At 46.3% G+C, this 19,627-nt stretch overlaps 1 protein-coding gene across 1 annotated transcript in view; it reads right to left on the reverse strand.

The window, feature by feature from the left end:
- TXNRD3 (thioredoxin reductase 3) overlaps positions 1-19,627 on the reverse strand; it is a 79,095-nt gene that overhangs the window by 40,494 nt on the left and 18,974 nt on the right. Inside the window, exons 3-6 of the mRNA XM_032269258.1 lie at positions 8,297-8,817; positions 769-900; positions 445-613; positions 156-387 (exon numbers count right to left, since the gene is read on the reverse strand). Coding sequence (XP_032125149.1) covers positions 156-387; positions 445-613; positions 769-900; positions 8,297-8,817 — 1,054 coding nt within the window. The remainder of the gene's footprint in view (positions 1-155; positions 388-444; positions 614-768; positions 901-8,296; positions 8,818-19,627) is intronic.

A 19,627-nucleotide genomic window follows, 5' to 3' on the forward strand; every position in this document is an offset into this window, starting at 1 on the left:
TCGATAAACTCTCACAAGCCCACCTCAGTGGAAGCCCGGGGAGAGGAAAGGACGGGCGACCGACACCATCGCCCCAGCCCGAGACCCGCGGGCGCCCCGGCCCGGACCCTCCCTGCCCAGGGTGGCGTCCGTTTGGCGGGTCGGGTCGCGCCTACCCGCGTGCTGTGGGGACAGTAGCTCTTGCTGAAGATCACCACCCCGCCGCGCTCGATGAGGCCCAGAAGGCGGCGGCGCAGCTCCTCACGGGCCTCGGAAGAGCTGCTGGGCCCGGGGGACGCCAGGCGAGCGCGGCGCTCAGGCGGCGACGCCACGCGCGCGCCGCGGACGTGGCCCGGTCGGCGGTTGGGGGCATCGCCTGCCTTTCCCGGACCCGGCGACTTCGGCGACTTCGGCGACTTTGGCGACTTCGGTGACTTCGGCGCCTGAGGCGGCGGCCGTGGCGACTGCTCCAGGGTTTCGCTCTCGCTCCCGGCCGGGCCGGGCCCGCTCACAAACCGAAACGCAGAAGGCGGCGGTGCCGGGACCCGGGCTGAGGTGTGGCGAACGCTGCTCTTGCTGCCCACGCTCCACACCCGCACGAATCCGCGAGGCCGCTGCTCGCCCCGCCCCCGACCCCGACCCCGCCCCCAACTCCGACCCCGCCCCCAACTCCGACCCCGCCCCCAACTCCGACCCCGCCCCGGCACTGCCCCGCGCATGCGAACTGGGCTGTCCGGCCGCCCACCGCGCAGGTGTCCTGTCACCGGCCCTTCGCAAAAGGGCGCTTACCAAGCGCGAGCCTCTTTATCTCCAGGTTGTGCGCGCGTCCAGACATCACACAGTCTTGGTGATGCCGCTCGGAGATGGCCTCTGTGCAATGTCGTTTACTCCTAATAATCCCCAACAGCCCCTTTAAACCACCTTAAAATATACATTCTCATTTTTTATGGGAAGTGTGAATATGAAAGATTGATATTTTTTAAAAAGTTTAGATCACACAAACTAAATAAATACATTGCGTTTGCTATTGCAATGCACCTTTAAGATGAGTTTCCTAGGTTGCTACTCGTCAGTTCCCTTCTAACATAGAATTCCGGAGCTGTCTCCAACAAAGAGACCCTGAAACCTCAAGAACAGAAATCCTCTGTCCATTTTGGTGGGTGGGTGGGAGAACTCGGAGCTGAACTTGCCTGCAGTGACTTACAGCCCCCTTCACCACAGTGGGTGAGTAAAACCCCAAGAAACAGAGACACCCAAGCACAGGACCAGCAGGTGTAAGCCAGTTCCTGCCTACCTCTAGGCTGTCATCCCCTAACAAAGTGTCCCTCGGGTTCACTCTGCTTCAGCTACGCGGGCTTTCTCCCTGTGTCTCAGATGCATCAAAACCATTCCTGCCTTAGGGTCTTTACATCTTTAGCTTTATCAGTCTAGGATGCTGTCTCCTACAATGGACTGAATGTTTGTATCACCCAGATTTCATATGTTGAAACTGTCATCCTAATGTAATGGTATTTGAAAGTTAAGACTTTTATGAGGTAATTAGGTCATGAGGGTGGGTCTTTGAGAGTGGGAATAGTACCAGTAATTAGTATCACTAAGAAGAGGCCAGAGAGCTAGCTCACTCTCCACCATGTGAGAACACAGTGAGACCTTCAGCTGAAATTGGCAAGCGGACCCTCATCAGAAGCAACATGCTGACACCCTGATCTCAGACTTCCAGCATCCAGAACTCTGGGAGATAAAATTCTGTTGTTCATAAGACACCCCATCTATGGCACTTTGTTATAACAATCCCAATGGACTAACACCTGCTCCAGCAAGTCTGGCTCTTTGTTGCCAACTATTGGCTTAAACGTTACCTCCTTAAAGTACCTTGTGCTGTGTACCCAAAATGAAGTAGCCCCTAATTTCCATCATTTCACACATGTTCTAGTCCATTCATGACGCATGTACTATTTTCAACAACCTCTTATAATTTCTGGTTTCCTTGCTTGTTGCCTGCCCTACCCCTGCCTCCATCACCTCAACTGGAACGTGAGTTCCCTGAGAAAAGGGCCTCATCACTCTGGGCCACAGCTGTAGCCCCAGAGCTTACCACAGTGCCTAGCTAATAGGAGGCACGCAATATAGTTTTACTGAATGAATGAACGAGTGATTCACAACTTACCAGAACATATATTACTGTAATTTGCTTCTCCTCTTGTCTTCATGTGACAGGCTGGGATCTCAAATTCCTCTTCTTCCTACTCTGCTCATCCAGGGAGCCGCAAATCCAGGAGGTGGAGTACAGATCACGATATTCAGGGACTGCCTCCTGCCACTCCTCTTTCCCTGGCCCACGTAGCCTATTTCATGTCTTGACTCCACAAGCACTTCCTTAACACCTCAATCTGTGCTAAGTGTTAGAGAATAAGCACAGGAAAGATAGCACTTATCTTCAGGAGATCAGAGCCCTTCGAGGAGAGATGTCAAAAATAAGGAATGCAAATTGGCAAGTAGTTCTATAGAGAGGAATAATACTAGAGCCGGAACTGAAGAACCGTTGGCCCAGATGATAAGCACTGGAAGAGGGTATCAGAGGGAGGCGGCCCAGCTGAACCACAGAAGCAAGGGGAAGGCTTATGCATTTGGGGGAAATGCTGGAGGATCCAAAAATGAGCAGAGGTGATGAGAAATGAATGCTGTTGAAGTGAGCAGGGGCCAGGTGGCTGCGATCTAGTTGATGCTGTCTAGAAGATCTCTAAGAAGGAAAAGGGAACATGAGACAATTACTTCAGGCAGCATAAAGATGACTTTTCTATTAGCCTGAGCAGAACTCAGAGTTTGCAAGAACTGAAAAAGAAAGGAAACAGAACAAGAAAAATGTCCCCTTTATCCTTCTATTTTTATTTATATTCTTTTAGACAGTCTTCTACTGGGACTCTGGACTCCCTGGCAGAGATCAAAGACGGAGTGGTCAGCTTGGCCTGGCTTCTGAGAGGGCTAGCTCTGATGTGGGGGAGGGAGGCAGTCTCCAGAGCAGGAATGCCTTCCCTGGGCTCCTATCCTTGCAGGGGAGGAGCTGGCCATCCTCCCCTCAGAGCATCCTTCACTGCAGCCCGAGGTGGGGGCGAGTGACCTGGAGGATCCGTGCTCCAAGGGCAAACCTCTGGGCTCTGGCTTAGCCCCACCCTGGGGAAACATTCACAGCCCCTCTGGAGAGAGCCCTGCTGCAGGAAGACTCTAGGGCAGGGCCCAGCTGCAATGTTGGCAAAGGTCTAGATTACCCTACAAGTCAAGGAAGCCTACACATAAGGGGCTTTGGACATTTGCCCTCACATTTACAGAAAAGGTACAGTTGCAGAATGTTACTGAAATTAATGCGTCCTTCCTGAGGCCATGCTTCTCCTTCCTGGAGAACATAGCCACACCTTTGTGCAAAGCAATGTGAGGCACTTTTTCTACAGAGTCTCAAGATGAAAGGAGTCCCGCTGATTCAGGATGCGCTCTAGAGGAGTGTAGGCTGAAGATGACTGGTTACCATCTGAAAAAGGAGACAGAGGAGGAAAAAGGCATTTTTTCTCTCTCTCCAGAGTCTGATGGTCAAAGGGTCCCAGTGATTCAGGATGCACTCACCTATGTGCTGCCTAAGCCTCCCACTGTCAGTAGCCTCTCAGTTCCCTAGACCTCATCTATGCCATGACCTCCACTTGTTAAGTGGGAGGCCCTAATTGGCAGGAATTAGTCATGCTCACCTGCACTCTGCCCCTAGACTTTTGCTGTCATCTTCCTCTGGGTCCCTTAGAGCTAGTTTTCCTTTCTAGGGCCTCAAACCAAAGCTTGGGACAAAAAGGTGTCTCAGGAGGGTATATGGATCCATTAAATTAGTCCCAGGTGGCTCTCACCAAATTGTAGCCAGCAACTGGCAGAGCAGCCTCTCTGTTGCTTCCCTACCATAAACAGGTGAAGCTGTGGGATCAGGTCCTCCTCAAACAAGGGAGATAAAGGGAATTCTGGGAACTAGGGACTTGGCCTAACAAGGTGCCTCCCAAGAGGAAAAAATAAATAGAAATGCTCCCTGTATTTGCAGGACTTTATTGACTCCTGACTTGGTGGAGGAAAGAGAAAAAAAACAACAACATAAATGCAGAGGAGGGGAGGGTGCCTGGGGAAAAAGCCTTTTGCCCTGTGCATGTGGGTTCTCTCAACAGGGGGAAGAAAACTCTCAACAGTTAGATCTTCCTTGCTTCTAAGAATAGGCAGATACAACTTTCTTCGGATTTACGTTCCTGATGACTAAGCCAAATGCTCATTCTACCCTGTAATATTTTTGTCTGTGGTTTGCAACAGCACATTTAACATTGTATATAAAGAAGAGGCTGGCAGCTGGGTCAGTTGTGAAAGAAAGAAAGTGTGATAGGTAAGACTGGGGGTCCTAGTGCCCACACCCTAATGGGCAGTTAGGAACTGGAGTTAATCCAGGAGCCTTTGGATAGGATGGAGATGTGGCCTCAGCTGGATACGCTCCGTTGCCCCAGGACCTCCTTCCAATCCCATGCAATGGCTAGACCTCTGTGAAGGGAAATTGAATTGGAACATTGCCAGCATCCGAGGGTGACAGGAGATTGAAGTGTCCTCCCCAGCAAGCCGGTCCACTGCGTCTTAAGTCTGGTAGCCATGCTAATTGCTTTTAACTGGCCAACAGAGGCTCCATGTTTTTCTTTCATTTTGGATATTGTGGAATTTAGGGACTCTGATAAAAGGACAAAAAGCAGAAAGTCTGCTTTTACTCACCCTTCCCAGATGAGCCCCATCAAAGCGTCACAGGAGCCTTTTCCAGCTGGAAAACTTTGTGGCTGTCCACACCTTTGCCCAAGTTTTGCTCAGCCTACTGGACTCATTCCACACCCTCAGCCCAGCAGGCTGCACTCAGCTCACACCACCAGCCCAGATCCCACACCTGCCAAGAGTGAGCCAGGCTTGGAGTGGTGAGGGGCACTTGAGTGAGCACATGTGGGGTCTGGCCACTGCATACAGCTGGGTTGTGACACACCGGCCGCTGTGGTGGGGCATACAGCTCCAGGCACCAGCTCTGTGCAAGGCTGTGGCTGGTTCAGATTACTGCAAGTGGCTTCTTTTGCAGGAACCTGCATCTGTACAAGGGGAACTCTGTGGCACTCAGAAGTTTGGAGATGCCTGAAACTGCAGAGCCCCAAAGAGATTATCACAGGCCTGGCTTAGGGAACCCTTACATCTAGGCTCCCCAAAGGGCAGCAGCTCTTCTCTCCTTCTTATTGCCCACAATGTGGTGAGTAGGAGCATATGTTTCAGCCCTATTTGTGTTATAAATCTTTCAGTCCTGCCATTCAGTGGTTCCCAAGATCTTGTCCTGTGTCCAGGAAGAATGAGGTACATGGACAACCGGGGAGTGAGCTAGGCAGAGAGGAGCTTTATGAGTGACAGAACAGCTTTCAGGAAGCCCGAAGTGGGCAGCTCCTTCCTGCAGGCAGGCTGTCCCAGTGAGTGTCCAGCTCTCAGTAGAGAGGAGACCCACAGTAGATAGCTCCTTTCCACAGGCAGGTCTGAGTCTCTGAGGCTGGCTGAGGCTGGGATTTTTATGGGATCAGAAGGGAGGAAGTGCATGCTGATTGGTCCATAGGTGGCCACAGGCAGGCCTGGAAAAAGCACCATAATTTCTCACTCTGGGCCGGACTTCACCCAGATGTGGCAGCCTGGCTCCCAGGCATCAGGCCATCCTTGGCTTGAAGGTGGGGTTTCCCTGGGGATCCACCCCTTCCTGCCCAGGAATTTGTCTTCCATTAACATACTGTTCATGGCACCCAGGCTGTCTGCAGCAAGAGGTGCCCACAGGTCTGTGCCAAGTCCCCCTCAGCCCCCCTCCTATGCCTGTTGGTGCCCAAAGTCTGGAGGGGGCCAAGGTGTCTGGGGGTTGATATGTCAGTGCTGCCGTTAGCACATGCACATCTGACCAAGTTGTGACATCTGACTGGGCCACAACTTTGCTCCACCCTGGAGCGGGCACCAGGAGTGGGGAGGGGCCAGGGAGTGGGAGCAGGTACTTTCAAGCCTCCCAGGGCAGGAGGCCTCCTGGGGCCCCAAGAACACAGGGATACTGGGGACGGGAGCCACTGCTGGGCTGTTGCAGCTGCACTGGGGAGCACGGGCTCCTGCCCTGCCAACTAGGTAGGGGGCAGGGCTCTTGCCTGCCTCCCACTGGCTCTGCACAGCACACAGCCCCAGCCATACCTTCCCTGCTGCAGCCAGCATCCTCAAAGTGGCCACTCCAGATGGGCTGTCATTGCCATCATAAGTATAACTTATCTTTCAATGAATTGTCTATTTTCTGCCACATTCTGTGAACCAGTTAGTCACAGGCCAGCTTAGATCCAACGGGTGAGAAATACATTCTGCATCTTTATGGGAGTTACCACACAGTCACAGGCTGAGAACACAGACGCAAGGAGGGCTGCAAAACCACGGCTACTTTTGGAACCAACCTACTGTGGGGTTAGAAAATAAGGATTTTTTAAAGTTAGCAAAAAGTTACTTCTCTTCCCACGTAGGCTCTCTTTTCTTTCCTTTCTTTTTGTTCAAGATAGAATCTTACTCTGTTGTCCAGGCTGGAGTGCAGTGATGCAATCATAGTTCATAGCTGCCTCAAACTCCTGGGCTCGAGCCATCTTACCACCTCAGCCTTCTGTGTAGCTAGGAAGCTACATGGATTGATTTTCATGGTTTCTTATCTTTTCTCTCATTTTTTAAAACCTTTTTACCTTATTGTCCCATACTGTGGGAAATTTTATTATACATATAGACATAGATATATGTGCACACGTGTGTATACAAATAAATGCATATACGTATTTTTCAAATATTACTATTAATATTGCAAGTAACAGAAAAATGCAATGTAAGATGCTTAAATTTTATATATATATAGTCACATATATATACACACACACACACACACACACACACACACACACTCATAGGTCTTTGCTGCCTCAAACTCCTGGGCTGAAGCAATCTTCCCACCTCAGCCTTCCATGTAGTTCCTGTAGGAACTACAGGTACATGCCACTGCACCTGCCTGATTTTTCTTTTTTTCTAGACATGAGGTCTCAGTATGTTGCCTAGGCTGGTCTAGAACCCCTGGCCTCAAGCCATCCTTCTGTCTCAGCCTCCCAAAGCACTGGAATTACAAGCCTGAGCCACTGCACCCAGCCAGATCTTTTTTCCTCTGTGACCCGGGCGGAAATGGACCATTTCCTAGGTGAGAAATCTAGACTTCTGTGTAGTGCAGACATTGCTGTGTTCATTTCCCCATATTCCACACATAAGGAAGTCTCTGGATGGTCCTAGTGTGGCCATCAGACTGGAATTCAGTCCATCGCTGGAGACTCTCCCTGTGCGGCACATGGTGGCAGCTGAGGGCTCCGACTGAGGCTGTCAAGGGAAAGAAGAGTCAGCCCCCCACCCGTGCCCCGCTTCCTTGCTGAAGTTGATCTTTCCAGAAACCAAGCATGGGGGTTCTGAGGGTAATGGAAGTGCCTGCTCAGGCGGAAACTTAGAATTATACCAGCTGCTCCCTCGTCTGCAAATGGAAACCTTAAGTCACCTTGGAACAGACTTGCCTTATTATCTCTGGAATCTCCTTAAGTTGTATAAATGCAAGGCAGGCTGGCACTGCTTGTTCTGAGAAAGGGTGCAGATGGACCCTCGCTTTCTCTGACTTGGAAATGCCTGCCCTTCCATAGAGTCCTTAATATACAACTCCAGGGAGAAGGGGGCAGCAAATTCATCCAAGGGCCAAGAGTTTGCCAGGAAAAAGGGGTTTGGGACTCTGCTGCCTTCTTTTATTGGAGCCAGAGGCTTTCAGAGAAGTCCTCGGAGGGAAGGGTGGCGGGCCCCAGAGGGTACCTCTCTGTAGGAATAGGGCTGAGTCTGGCTGGGGGTGGCCTGAGCAGCCATGCGGCCTCGGGTTCTTACACAGGGTGGGGCAGAGACTCGGGCCCTGTGAGCAGCTAGACGTTGCTCACAACAACGTCTCACTCTAAGAGCTGTCGGCTTAGAGCCCCCGGGAAACACCTGCCTCTGGGTTTCTTGAACAACTTGCGCGGCCGGGAAGTTGCACGCCCAAGATGCAAGATGCCTGTCAATCGGAACAGGCAGGCAGACAAAAGGAAACCCTGGGGCAGGAGATGGGCCCCTCTGTGTACGCGGCTGCGCTCGGCCCTTTGCTCGGATCCCAGCACTCAGGACAGCTGGCCTCAGGCGGAGGTCCTGTGGTTGGCCTCTGCCTCTCCGATTCCTCCACCTCTTAGAGCTAAGGCCAGGGGCACTCCTCTCCACGACCCCACGTTCCTCTCTCTGCGCCCCCATCCCAGGGCACAGAGCCTGGCAAGTAGAGGATTCTTGAGCGAATTCGGTGCACGCCGAAGCATCCTGCAGAACCCGTTTCCACTTTCAGCAGCGTGGGCCCGGCAGGGACGCGCTCTTCCTCGCCTGCCAGGCAGGCAGCCGGTTGGGCTGGACGGAGGTACCTCCCCGCAGGGCTTCTCGCCAGGTCGCAGCATGCACTTCTGAAGGCGGCCGCGAGGTGGCACTGCGGCTTCTTGGGAAACAGACAATGCGAGGTCTTTCAGAGGGTCTGGCCTGGGCTGCCCACTGGTGGGCAGTGGCAGTCCCCGCGCGGGCGACGGGGACGTGGGAGGTACTTCCCGCTGTCGGCCACCCACCGGGACCCAGAACCGCCAGGGCGGGGCAGCCCTGCCCAGAGCGGCTCCCAGGGGAGCTGTGTTCCAGCTTGGTGCCTCCACCTCCAGGTCTTGATTTCCTCTTAAAATGAAGAGGATGACACAGATTCCCAGGGAATGTATAAGAACACACACTGTGAACTCCAAAGCCGGGCAGAAATGCCTGTTGTGGATGCAGGGATGAAGAGGGAGAGGCGAAGCCAACGCTGCTCTTCACCAGTGTCCTGGGGGCACGACTGAGATCCACCATGCTGGCCGAAGGCAGCCTGAGGCTCCTGAAGTGAGAGAGGCTGCGAAGGCATCTTCCTAAATGGGAACCATAGAAACTAACAACACTAAGCGCTTTGCAGCTGGAACGCATTGAAGCTTCACAGCTGCCTCTGATTCTCTGTAGATTCTCTACCTTAATTATCCCCATTTTACAGACAAGGAAACTGAGACCCGGGGAAGCTGGGACCTGGGGGAGCCCTCATGTTAGTGAGTGGTCAGGAGGGATGCAGAACTGGAAGTGGGGAGAGACACTGGAGGGAGATGGGATGAAGTGAGAGACGGCTGGAGAGTGAAGAGAAGGATGCTTGCAGGAGGGAAGGGGGACAGCATGGGGCACCTCAGCAGACCACAGCTCCTTCCCTTCTCCCAGGAACTCCACAATGGCCCCATAAAATTGGAGCCAGGAGGTTGGCCTCTTAGATTTGGTTCCTATTCACTTGCAGAAACCACTTCACCTACAAGAACGTATTTTATTCCTCCACGGCAGAGGTATTGTCTGCTGGCAAAAGAAGCAGAGCAATAGTTATTGGAGATGCAGCTGGTTTCTACAAGTTCTGGTATCTGGAGACAGATCAGAAACTGGGAGTCACTGGGAGATGAGGAACTTGATGATTCCACTCCATGTGCTTTCAATTATACATTTATTTATCTCGCAGCGTTATTTGTGCTTCTCATCCTTCAACTGTGACGTGTGGAGCAGCTGAGAATTTTCTGAGAGATCTGAGTATGCTGCTTCCTGCCTTTGCCTTCTTTCTTTTTTAACGAATACAAGAATTAGTGTCTAAATAAAATCGGCCCACAGGATAGATGCATACGACTGCTTCATGAATTGACAGATGACAGTAACGGGCAGCAAGCCCATAGACTGGAAAACCTAACAGACAGGCTCAGAGCGTCTCTTTTGTCAGGTTATGACGAAGGACATCTATAGGCTCAGGAAAGAAAACTCAGCAGCCAGGGAGTGTGGGTGAATTTCTTAGGTCTGGCAGACAAGATGTTTATGTCACACACAGGACTGAAATTCCAAGCCGCAAAGATATCAAAGCTGGGCTTGGAGGAAGATCTGGAGTTTTCTTCATTTACAAAGTCTGTGAATCCTGGATTATCCTGCACTTATCCAAGTCACAGGGAGGCAAAAGACACAAGGCTTTTCTTATGAAAAGCAGAACAAGGAAGACTTGGGAGTCCAGCAAGTGAGGTTCTAAGACTCAGCCTGCAGGAGTAGGGCTAGAGCTGGAAGTTGTTGCCCATCCTACCAAGACTTTCAGGCCAACCCAGTGTGTCCATAGTCTCCCAGTGGCTGAGCAAGGTCAGCTGTGAGCATTCAACACCCTCCATGGGAACCACCTGGGACAGACTGGCTCTACAACCCACCACGCTCACTTGTGTCCATGCTGCTTCTCCACCAAGGCTGGGTCTTCCCTTTTCAGCCACATCTGCACCTTGGTTTGGCTGATTTATCATATTTTCTTGGCTCAACCCTTGGCACAGTCAAGGGATTTCTACATTTCCTGGCTTTCTTCTTCTTTCTCTCTGCTTCCCTGCCCCCTGCCACCAGGTATGATACTTCAGCCTAGCTTTGCCTCTCAAGAACCCACCAGCTAATCCCTCCCTAATGGCACCGAACAAAGCAACCTGTAAAGAAAGGTTCAATGGGTTACTATTTTGAAGCAGTGGGAAGAGGTGCCAAGAACAGAAAAGAGAAAGAAGAGTGGACGGGAAGAGGCATGTTGGGACCAGAAGCTGCACTCTTCTTCCCAGACACAGCTAAAGTGAACACCTTTCATCAGTTGCCACTTGGGCAAATCCACGAGATGACTTGAGAACCTGAGTGTGAGTTATTAGAAGGTCTTTCCACCACATTCTATAAATACTGACATTATGAAAGAAAGATACCCAATTCATTCAACAACAATAAAACATGTACCTGGGGAATCAGATTTAACAGAGAAACAGAACAGGAATTTTGAATAATTAATAACTTCAGAGAGGTGCCAAAGAATATTTCCTTCATTAAAAAAAAAAAAGCCGAGCATGGTGGCTCATACCTATAATCATAACACTTTGGGAGGCCAAGGTGGGAGGATTGCAATAACCATCGAATAAGAGGCTAGAAAGAGAGAATAATGAAAATGGAAGGGAGGAAATTTTCTAAAAAATAATGCAGAAAACTCTCTCCAACCTGAAGAAATGCACAAATGCCAAGATTGCCAGGGACCCCTCAAGAGACAAACAATAGCTTCAAAGTTCTCAGTGGAAATCACTTTGAACCTGTAATTATATATTTTCCTTATTCTAAAGCTATCATTCATTGTGAGGACAAAGTAAAGACATTTTCAGGCTTGAAAGAAGCCAAACATTTTACTTTGTGTAAATGTGTGTGCCACAGGCACTTTCTAAAGTAAATAAATAATAGAAGATGCACTCCAGTGAAGAAAAATGAAGACCTGCAAAAGAAATGGGATGTAAGAAGCAATGGTGCTTTGGGAGGCCGAGGCGGGTGGATCATGAGGTCAAAAGATCGAGACTATCCTGGTCAACATGGTGAAACCCCATCTCTACTAAAAATACAAAAAATTAGCTGGACATGGTGGCGCGTGCCTGTAATCCCAGCTACTCAGGAGGCTGAGACAGGAGAATTGCCTGAACCCAGGAGGCGGAGGTTGCGGTGAGCCGAGATCGCGCCATTGCACTCCAGCCTGGGTAACAGGAGTGAAACTCCGTCTCAAAAAAAAAAAAAAAAAAAAGAAGCAATGGTGACCAAATAAAACAGTAAAAGCCATTTTTGATGACTAAAAAAGTGTTGATTGTTTAAGAAATTAAAAATAACACTGTGGGTACACTATTTGGAAAACTGACAGTATCCATAAATGTTCTGGGTATGTATCCAAAGGGAATTCATAGATAACTGTACCCAAATGATAGGTACTAGAATATTCATAGCAGCATTATTCACACATCCCTAAACTGGTATCAACCCACATGTCTATCAGCAGTAGAAGAGATAACCTGTGAAATAGTCATAGAATGTGATATTATACAACGCAAGAAAAATGCTACTGTTGTAGGCCTTGGTGTGGATGAGTCTCAGAAGCATAGGGCCGAGCAAAAGGAGCCAGACAGAAGGGAATGGATATAACAAGTTCATGTAGATAAAGCTGACAAGCAGGACATATGGATTGATAGTGATGGAAATGAGAATCTTGGTTTACTTTGGGCAGGGAAGGGACTGAAGGAGACTAGGGCAGGCTTCGGGAGCACTGGCAGTGCTCTTTCATCATGGATGTGTGCACCTTGGAAACGTGTTGAGCTTCAGACTTAAGACCTGGGCATGCTACTGTGTATATACCTTAAAATAATCACGGAACAAAAAATTTAGGGAATTGATAAAACGCAGCAGAGGGAAGTAAAAGTGTGGTGTTTGACTTGTGGGGGCAACATAACTACAGATCGTGTTTTAAATATAACTTTAATTACATATTTTCAAAGGTTAAAATAAAAAAAATTGTATAACGAAATGTAAGAAAAAGAGGAAAGAGATGACTAAAAAGCATTGCAACTAGAAAACAAAAAATGGTATAAACAGTTATACTATCATGCATCACAATAGATGTGAATGGGTTAAACTCATTAATTAAAAGAACAAACTCTGGTTGGATAAAAATGCGAACTCCATCTGTATGCTCTTTAAGTGAGACACATCTAAAAGAAATAATCCAGAAAGAAATTAATGGGGAAAATGGAAACGCTAACAAAAACAAAGAAAGACGGTAATATTCAGATGAAATGGAATTCAAGGTCAAATCATTTAATAAGACAAAGAGAGGGATATGTCATATTTAAAAAATGAACAATAGGTAACAAATGCTAATCCTTTTTTTGTTGCACTTAAATCTTAGCTTCAAAATACACAGGGCAGAAACCTGACAGCATTACAAGCAGAAAAACCTAGATCCTCAATACCTTGGTAGGTGGTTTTCACAGAATTCTCACAGAACAGAAATAAATAAAAAGAGGATTTTTGAAAAATAATAAGCTTAATAATCTCTCTCTCTCTCTCTCTCTCTCTCTCTGTCTCTCTCTCTCTCTCTCTCTCTCACACACACACACACACACACACACACACACACCCCTCCGCCTTTCTGGTCAACTAACAGAGATTACATATTCCTTTAACCGCAAATGGAATATTCTGAAAACATTGACCATGCACAAGGCCAGAAAGAAAATCTTAATAAATTCCAGAAAGCTGCTACTATTTAGGCCATATTCCCTCATTGAAATGCAATGAAACTGGAAATTGACAAAAACATTTTAATACCTCTTTAAGAGAAAATTTAAAAATATAATGCACAAATTACATCTGAATATAAATAGTTCAGGGGCACCATATCACTAAATCTGTGTTTTTAAGCCAAAACGGTACTTAAAGGAAAAAGTGTGGTTTACGTGCATTTATTAGAAAATAAATAAGGCCTGGGTGCAGTGGCTCATGCCTGTAATCCCAACACTTGGGAGGCCAAGTTGTGTGGATCACCTAAGATCTGGAGTTCAAGACCAGCCTGGCCAATATGGCAAAACCCTGTCTCTACTAAAAATACAAAAATTAGCTGGCATAGAGGCACATACCTGTAATCCCAGCCACTCAGGAGGCTGAGGCAGGAGAATTGCTTGAACCCAAGAGGCAGAGGTTGCAGTAAGCCGAGATCCTGTCATTGCACTTCAGCCTGGGTGACAGAGAGGAAAAGAAAAGAAAAGAAAAAAGATTGAGAATAAATTAATTAAAATTTCAACAAAAAAAAAAAACTGTTAAAAAATGGTTTTAAGTAGAATGGAAAGATTAACCTAAAAGTAGGAACTAATGAAGAAAAACAATGCAGTTGATCAATGAAGTAGATCTTTCAAGAGACAAAACTTCAATGTAACAGGGAAACTCAAATAGAGATATATAACAATCTTTTTAACTGTACAGACAAAACTATATATAATAAATATCAATAAATCCAAAGACCTGGAAAAAATTGACAATTTTAAAGAAACCTATAAATTCCTAAATATGGTTCAAGAAGAAATAGTGTGACGATCATAGAAGACAGTCCAAAGGTACTCAGGTATCTTCCCTCCAGAGATAGTAGTCCAGTTTTACAGGGGATTTCACTGAAACTTCATTTGTATGATTGTTTCAGGACACAAAAAAGATCAGAAACTTCTCAACTCATTTTACAGAGATAATATAACCCGGAAACTTAAAACTAGAGAAGGCAGCTCAGAAAAATAAAGCAATATGCTAATCTTCCTCATACACACAGATGCAAAACTTGTGAATAAGACGCCAAATAGAACAGGGCCTGAAGGGCCATTCAGAGGACAGAGATGTTGGCCCACAAGGTGACTTTCTGCTAAGAATCATTTTATGTATTTTTCTGTCTCAATTTATTTTTTCCTTTTTATGTGCCTTTCTCTTCTGGCTGTATCTCTGTAAGTTGATTTGTGAGTATCTTGGCCTTTCTTCTCTAATCTTTTTTCTTAGGTTTTACATTTCTGGATTTTTTTTTTTTTGACAAAGTCTTGCACTGTTGCCCCCAGCTGAAGTGCAGTGGCAATGATCTTGGCTCACTGCAACCTCTGCCTCCTGGGTTCAAGCAATTCTCCTGCCTCAGCCTCCCACATAGCTGGGATTACAGGTGCGTATCACCATATCCAGCTAATTTTTATTTTATTTTTTGTATTTTTAGTAGAGACCAGTTTTCACTATCTTGGCCAGACTGATCTCGAACTCTTGACTTTGTGATCCACCCGCCTCGGCCTCCCAAAGTGCTGGGATTACAGGTGTGAGCCATCGCTACCGGCCACATTTCTGTTTCTTTACGTCTAGATTTTTCTATGAAAGTGTCTTTTTTCCACTTTTTGTTTTTATCTTTTTTTCTTGTCTCTATTTCTCTTCCAAGTAAGGTAAAAATGTGGAAAATAAGTAGATTTTATGATTTTATGAATTGAACATGTTCCTTGTTCTTATTTTTAAATTAAGATAAACAGACCATTTTATAGTACAGTATTGTCTTTTAAAATTGTTTATTGATTTTTTTATTTTTTTAAGAGTTAGCAAATTCAATTCAGCTGTATATTGAAAGATATTGAAAACATCATATATGAAACATATATTTGCATTAGGAATACAAATATGTGTTAAATTTTAGAAAAATCTACCAATTTAAATCATTGCTTTCCTAGAGAAGAAGAAAAACCACATAATTTCCATAGAGAACAAAAACACCTTTGAAAATATTCAACATACATACTTCAATGTTTTTAGAAATCAAAGCTTCTAAACAACAATGAGATACCACTGTACACCTATTAGAATAGCCAAAACACCGACAACACCAAATGTTGGAGAGGATGTGGAGCAACAGGAACTCTCATTCATTGCTGTGGGAAGGCACAATGACACAACCTCTTTGGATGGCAATCTCTTATAAGACTAAATACACTCTTACTACACAATGCAGGAATTACGCTCCTTAATATTTACCCAAAGGAGCTGAAAACTTATGTCCACACAAAAACAATGACACATATTTACAGCAGCTTTATTCATTATTGCAAAAACTTGGAAGCAACCAAGATGCCCTTGTGTAGGTGAGTGGATAAACTGTAGTACATCCAGACAATGAAATATTATTGAGCACTAAAAAGGTGAACTGTCTTCCATGAAAAGACATGGAGGAAACTTAAATGCATATTACTCAGTGAAAGAAGCCAGTCTGAAAAGGCCACATACTGGCTGATTCTAACTCTATGACATTCTGGGAAAGGCAAAACTGTGGAGACAGTAAAAATAGCAGTGGTTGCTAGGGGTTAACGGGGAGGGAGGGAAGGGCAGGCAGAGCAGAGGATTTTTAGGGCAGTGAAATCACTCTGTGTGCTGCTGCAGTGATGGATGCAAGTCATTACACATTTGTCGGAATCCATAGAGTGTTCAGCACCAAGAATGAACCTTCATGCAAACTAGGGCTCTGAGTTATAACGTGTCAATGCAGGTTCATTGTTTGTATCAAATGTTCCACTCTAGTGGGGATGTCGATAGTGAGAGAGGCTGTGTATGTGTGGGGCAGGGGTACATGGGAAATCCCTGTGTCTTCCACTCAATTTTTCAGTGAACCTGAAACTGCTTTAAAAATAAAGTTTACTTTTTTAAGTGGGGAAAAAACGGCTCTGACAAATTAGGTCCTGGCTTGGTATAATAAAGGACGTTCGAATGCTATGGTAATAATCATACTTGAGAATGAAATAAAAGGAGATAATATTACTATTATTGTTTTATTCAATGTTTTAGAGATTCTAGCCAATACCATAACACATAGGGAAAACAGTATCAATATTCAAAAAAAGGGACAAAACTGCGATTACATACAGACCAGACAATCATCTGCCTGGAAAACTCTCCAGAGACATCAACTGAGGAACAAGTAGGAGTGTCAGGCAAAGCAGCCAAGTATCAAATCTGCATAGAAAAATCAATACCGTAATGGCTTACTAATAAAAACCAACTCAAAAAGAAAATGAACAATGAACTCATTCTTTTTTTCTTCTTCTTCTTAGAGAGACAGTCTCACTCTGCCACTGAGGCTGGAGTGCAGTGGTGCGATCTCTGCTCTCTGAAGCCTTGAACTCCCAGGCTCAGGTGATCCTCCTGCCTCAGCCTTCCAAGTAGCTAGGACTACAGGGATGCACCACCATACCCAGCTAAATTTTTAAATCTTTGGTAGAGATGATGTCTCATTATACTGCCTAGGCTGGTCTCAAACTCCAGGGCTCAAGTGATCCTCCTACCCTGGCCTCCCAAAGTGCTGGGATTACAGGCGTGAACCAACGCATCTGGCCCTTATTCTTAAAAACAACAAATTCCATGCACTATATAGCAAAAATACTAATAAAAATGTCTAAGAACTATATTGAAAATCAGCCAAAGTTTACTGAATGGCCTTCAGTTGAGTGAGATATGTCAATTCTCCCATAAATTGATCTATGAATTCAGTGGAATCCCAACTCCATTATACCAGTCCCTGGCCTGTTAGGGATGGGGCAACACAGCAGGAGGTGAGTGGTGGGTGGTGAGCATTACTGCCTGAGCTCTGCCTCCTGTCAAATCAGCCGAGGCATTAGATTCTCATGGAAGTGTGAACCCTACTGCAAACTGCAGATGCGAGGGATCTAGTTTGCACACTCTGTGAGAATCCAATGCCCGATGATCTGAGGTGGAACATTTTTATCCCAGAACCAACACCTCTCCCACCCTCCCCACCCCATCTGTCTGTGGAAAAACTGTCTTCCACAAAACGAGTCCTTGGTGTCAAAAAGTTTGGGGACCATGGCAACTGAAAGCCAAGTAAGATTATTAATGGTATATGGCCAGAAGATTTTGTTTCCCTGGAAGGGAAACTTCCAGAGATAGCTGAGTAAATTTGAAGAAAGATAAACAAGAGGTCAATTTCCTTATCAGATGTCCAAATGTCTTATCAACTTACAGCAGGTAAATCAGTGATGAATTGTAGAAATATCCAAAGAATAGAGAACCCCAGAAACAAATGGTGCACACATGGACAAATAGCTTATCACACAGTTGACTTTTGAAATTCAGTAACAAAACAATAAGATAATAAATCACTGGGGAGAGGCAATTGGCCTTCTATATGAAAGAAATCCTATTAAGCACAATCCCATAGCATAATTAAAATAAATTACAAACGGCTTTAAAAGGCCCACATTAAAAGAAAACTTTTTTTATCAACTCAGGAGGTACTTCCTTATTAAGACATAAAAGTCTACAAGCAAAAAAATTTATGATTTAGGGATTGAACAATATGAACCTTGTTTGTCAAAAAATAACATTACAAATGCATAGTGTACAAGTGTGAGACGGGGAGAAAGTTATTATAACATCTAAAAAAGATGAGTAACACCCAGAACATGTAAAGAGACCCACAAATCAATGCTGAAAAGAGCAAATTTAAAACAATAGTAGAAAGATCAAATAAATACATAATAAAAGATCAAATAAAGTCAGCAAAAGGTAATTCACAGGTGAAATAAATATAAATGACCAAGAAGCAAAGGTAAAAGATGCTTAACTTTAGATATGATACTCAGGGGACTGCAATTAAAATTAAAGAAAAAATGTTTTTCTCTACCACACTGGCAAAAGGCAAATAGCAACCCCTCTGGCACAGGTGTGGGAATGGGCATCCCTGTATGTTATTGGCAGGCAGCAGCACTGCCACAGTTTTGTCAAAGGACTCACGAGTATCTATGGAAACTTAGAAAGCGCTTGTGGTTCGAACCAGCAATTCCAGTGCTAGAAATCTATTCTTCAGAAACGTGTGTACAGGTGCACCAAGACATATGCACACCAGAGTTTGTTGTAGCATGGTTTGTATTTATGGTAGTGATCCATCAGAAGTACAGTGGGAAGGCAGTAGTAGGGGGTGTATCCAGGCCAGATCTGCCTCCCCCAACACGTGTGGCATCAGGAGGCTGCTCACACCCCTGGAGGGTGGCGTGTTCTGCCACATTGAAGGTCAGAGGGAGGTCTCTTCTAGCTCTGACTGGGTCCCACTGATTATAGTTGCGTGCTGTGGGTAGGTTAGTTTCTTCCTACACAAGGGAGATCATCCCCGTGATGGGAACAATAATGACAAAAACAATGATAACGCTTCATCAGATTGTTGCAAGGATTAAATGCAACATCCAGACCATGTTCAAACATTCCCCTATCTTCTTCCTAGGTCCATATCAGAAAAACCAGGGAAATGATCCCTCTGGTCAGGTGGGATGCTCCTTGGAGCTCAGGTTGATGGGAGGAGGGTTAAGCCAGCTCAGCCTGCATCATCATAAAGACTGCTCCTTTCACTTTACCATTACCACAGCCACTACGAGTACCACAAGGAGTCAGTAAGAGGCCCAGCTTCACCTCAGCCTCCAATCCACCCAGAAGATATCACATAGCCTTCAACTCTGCATCCTGTCTCTTGGGCTCTTCTCCAGCCCCACCATTTCCCACCCCTGCTGGGTGCTCAGCCTAGCATGCCCCTCTTCACCCTCTGGAGGCCATCTCTTCTGAGACTCTTCCTCAGCCCCTTTGGGACCCCTGGTCCTCCAGAGACCATTCATGCTGCAGCATTACCACCTGCATGGCGCTGTCTGCACATCACCCTGTCTCTCAGCAAACGCTGACCCTCCCTTTTGTGTTCCAGGCTCTGACATGCATAGCATGTGGATTTAAATTTCAGGAATCCATAGCTAAGGTTTTTTTTTTTTTTTGGAGGGGCCACTGGCAAGACATAGATGCAAACCAGTACAAAACTGTGCCAGCTCCGTGGTGGTTTGTGGGGGACTTGGGAAACCCAGTCTTCTAGCTTGATTTGCAATGCAAACACGAGGTTTCTACCTAGAGGGTATTGTTTAGTGGGGCTGATACAATTACAGGAGGAAGGGTAAAAGTCCCCCAGCTGCCAACTGGGGTGGTCCCTGCTCTGAGGCAAGACTCTGATAGTGACCTTGAATACAGAGGAGGTGACCCCCTCCTTGCTCCCCGCCCTGGTCATCTGCTCCAACAGCTGCTC

This window comes from Sapajus apella, unplaced genomic scaffold (assembly GCF_009761245.1).
Source record: "Sapajus apella isolate SASKATOON/1434 unplaced genomic scaffold, GSC_monkey_1.0 scaffold190, whole genome shotgun sequence".
In the NCBI taxonomy this organism is placed as follows: Eukaryota; Metazoa; Chordata; class Mammalia; order Primates; family Cebidae; genus Sapajus; species Sapajus apella.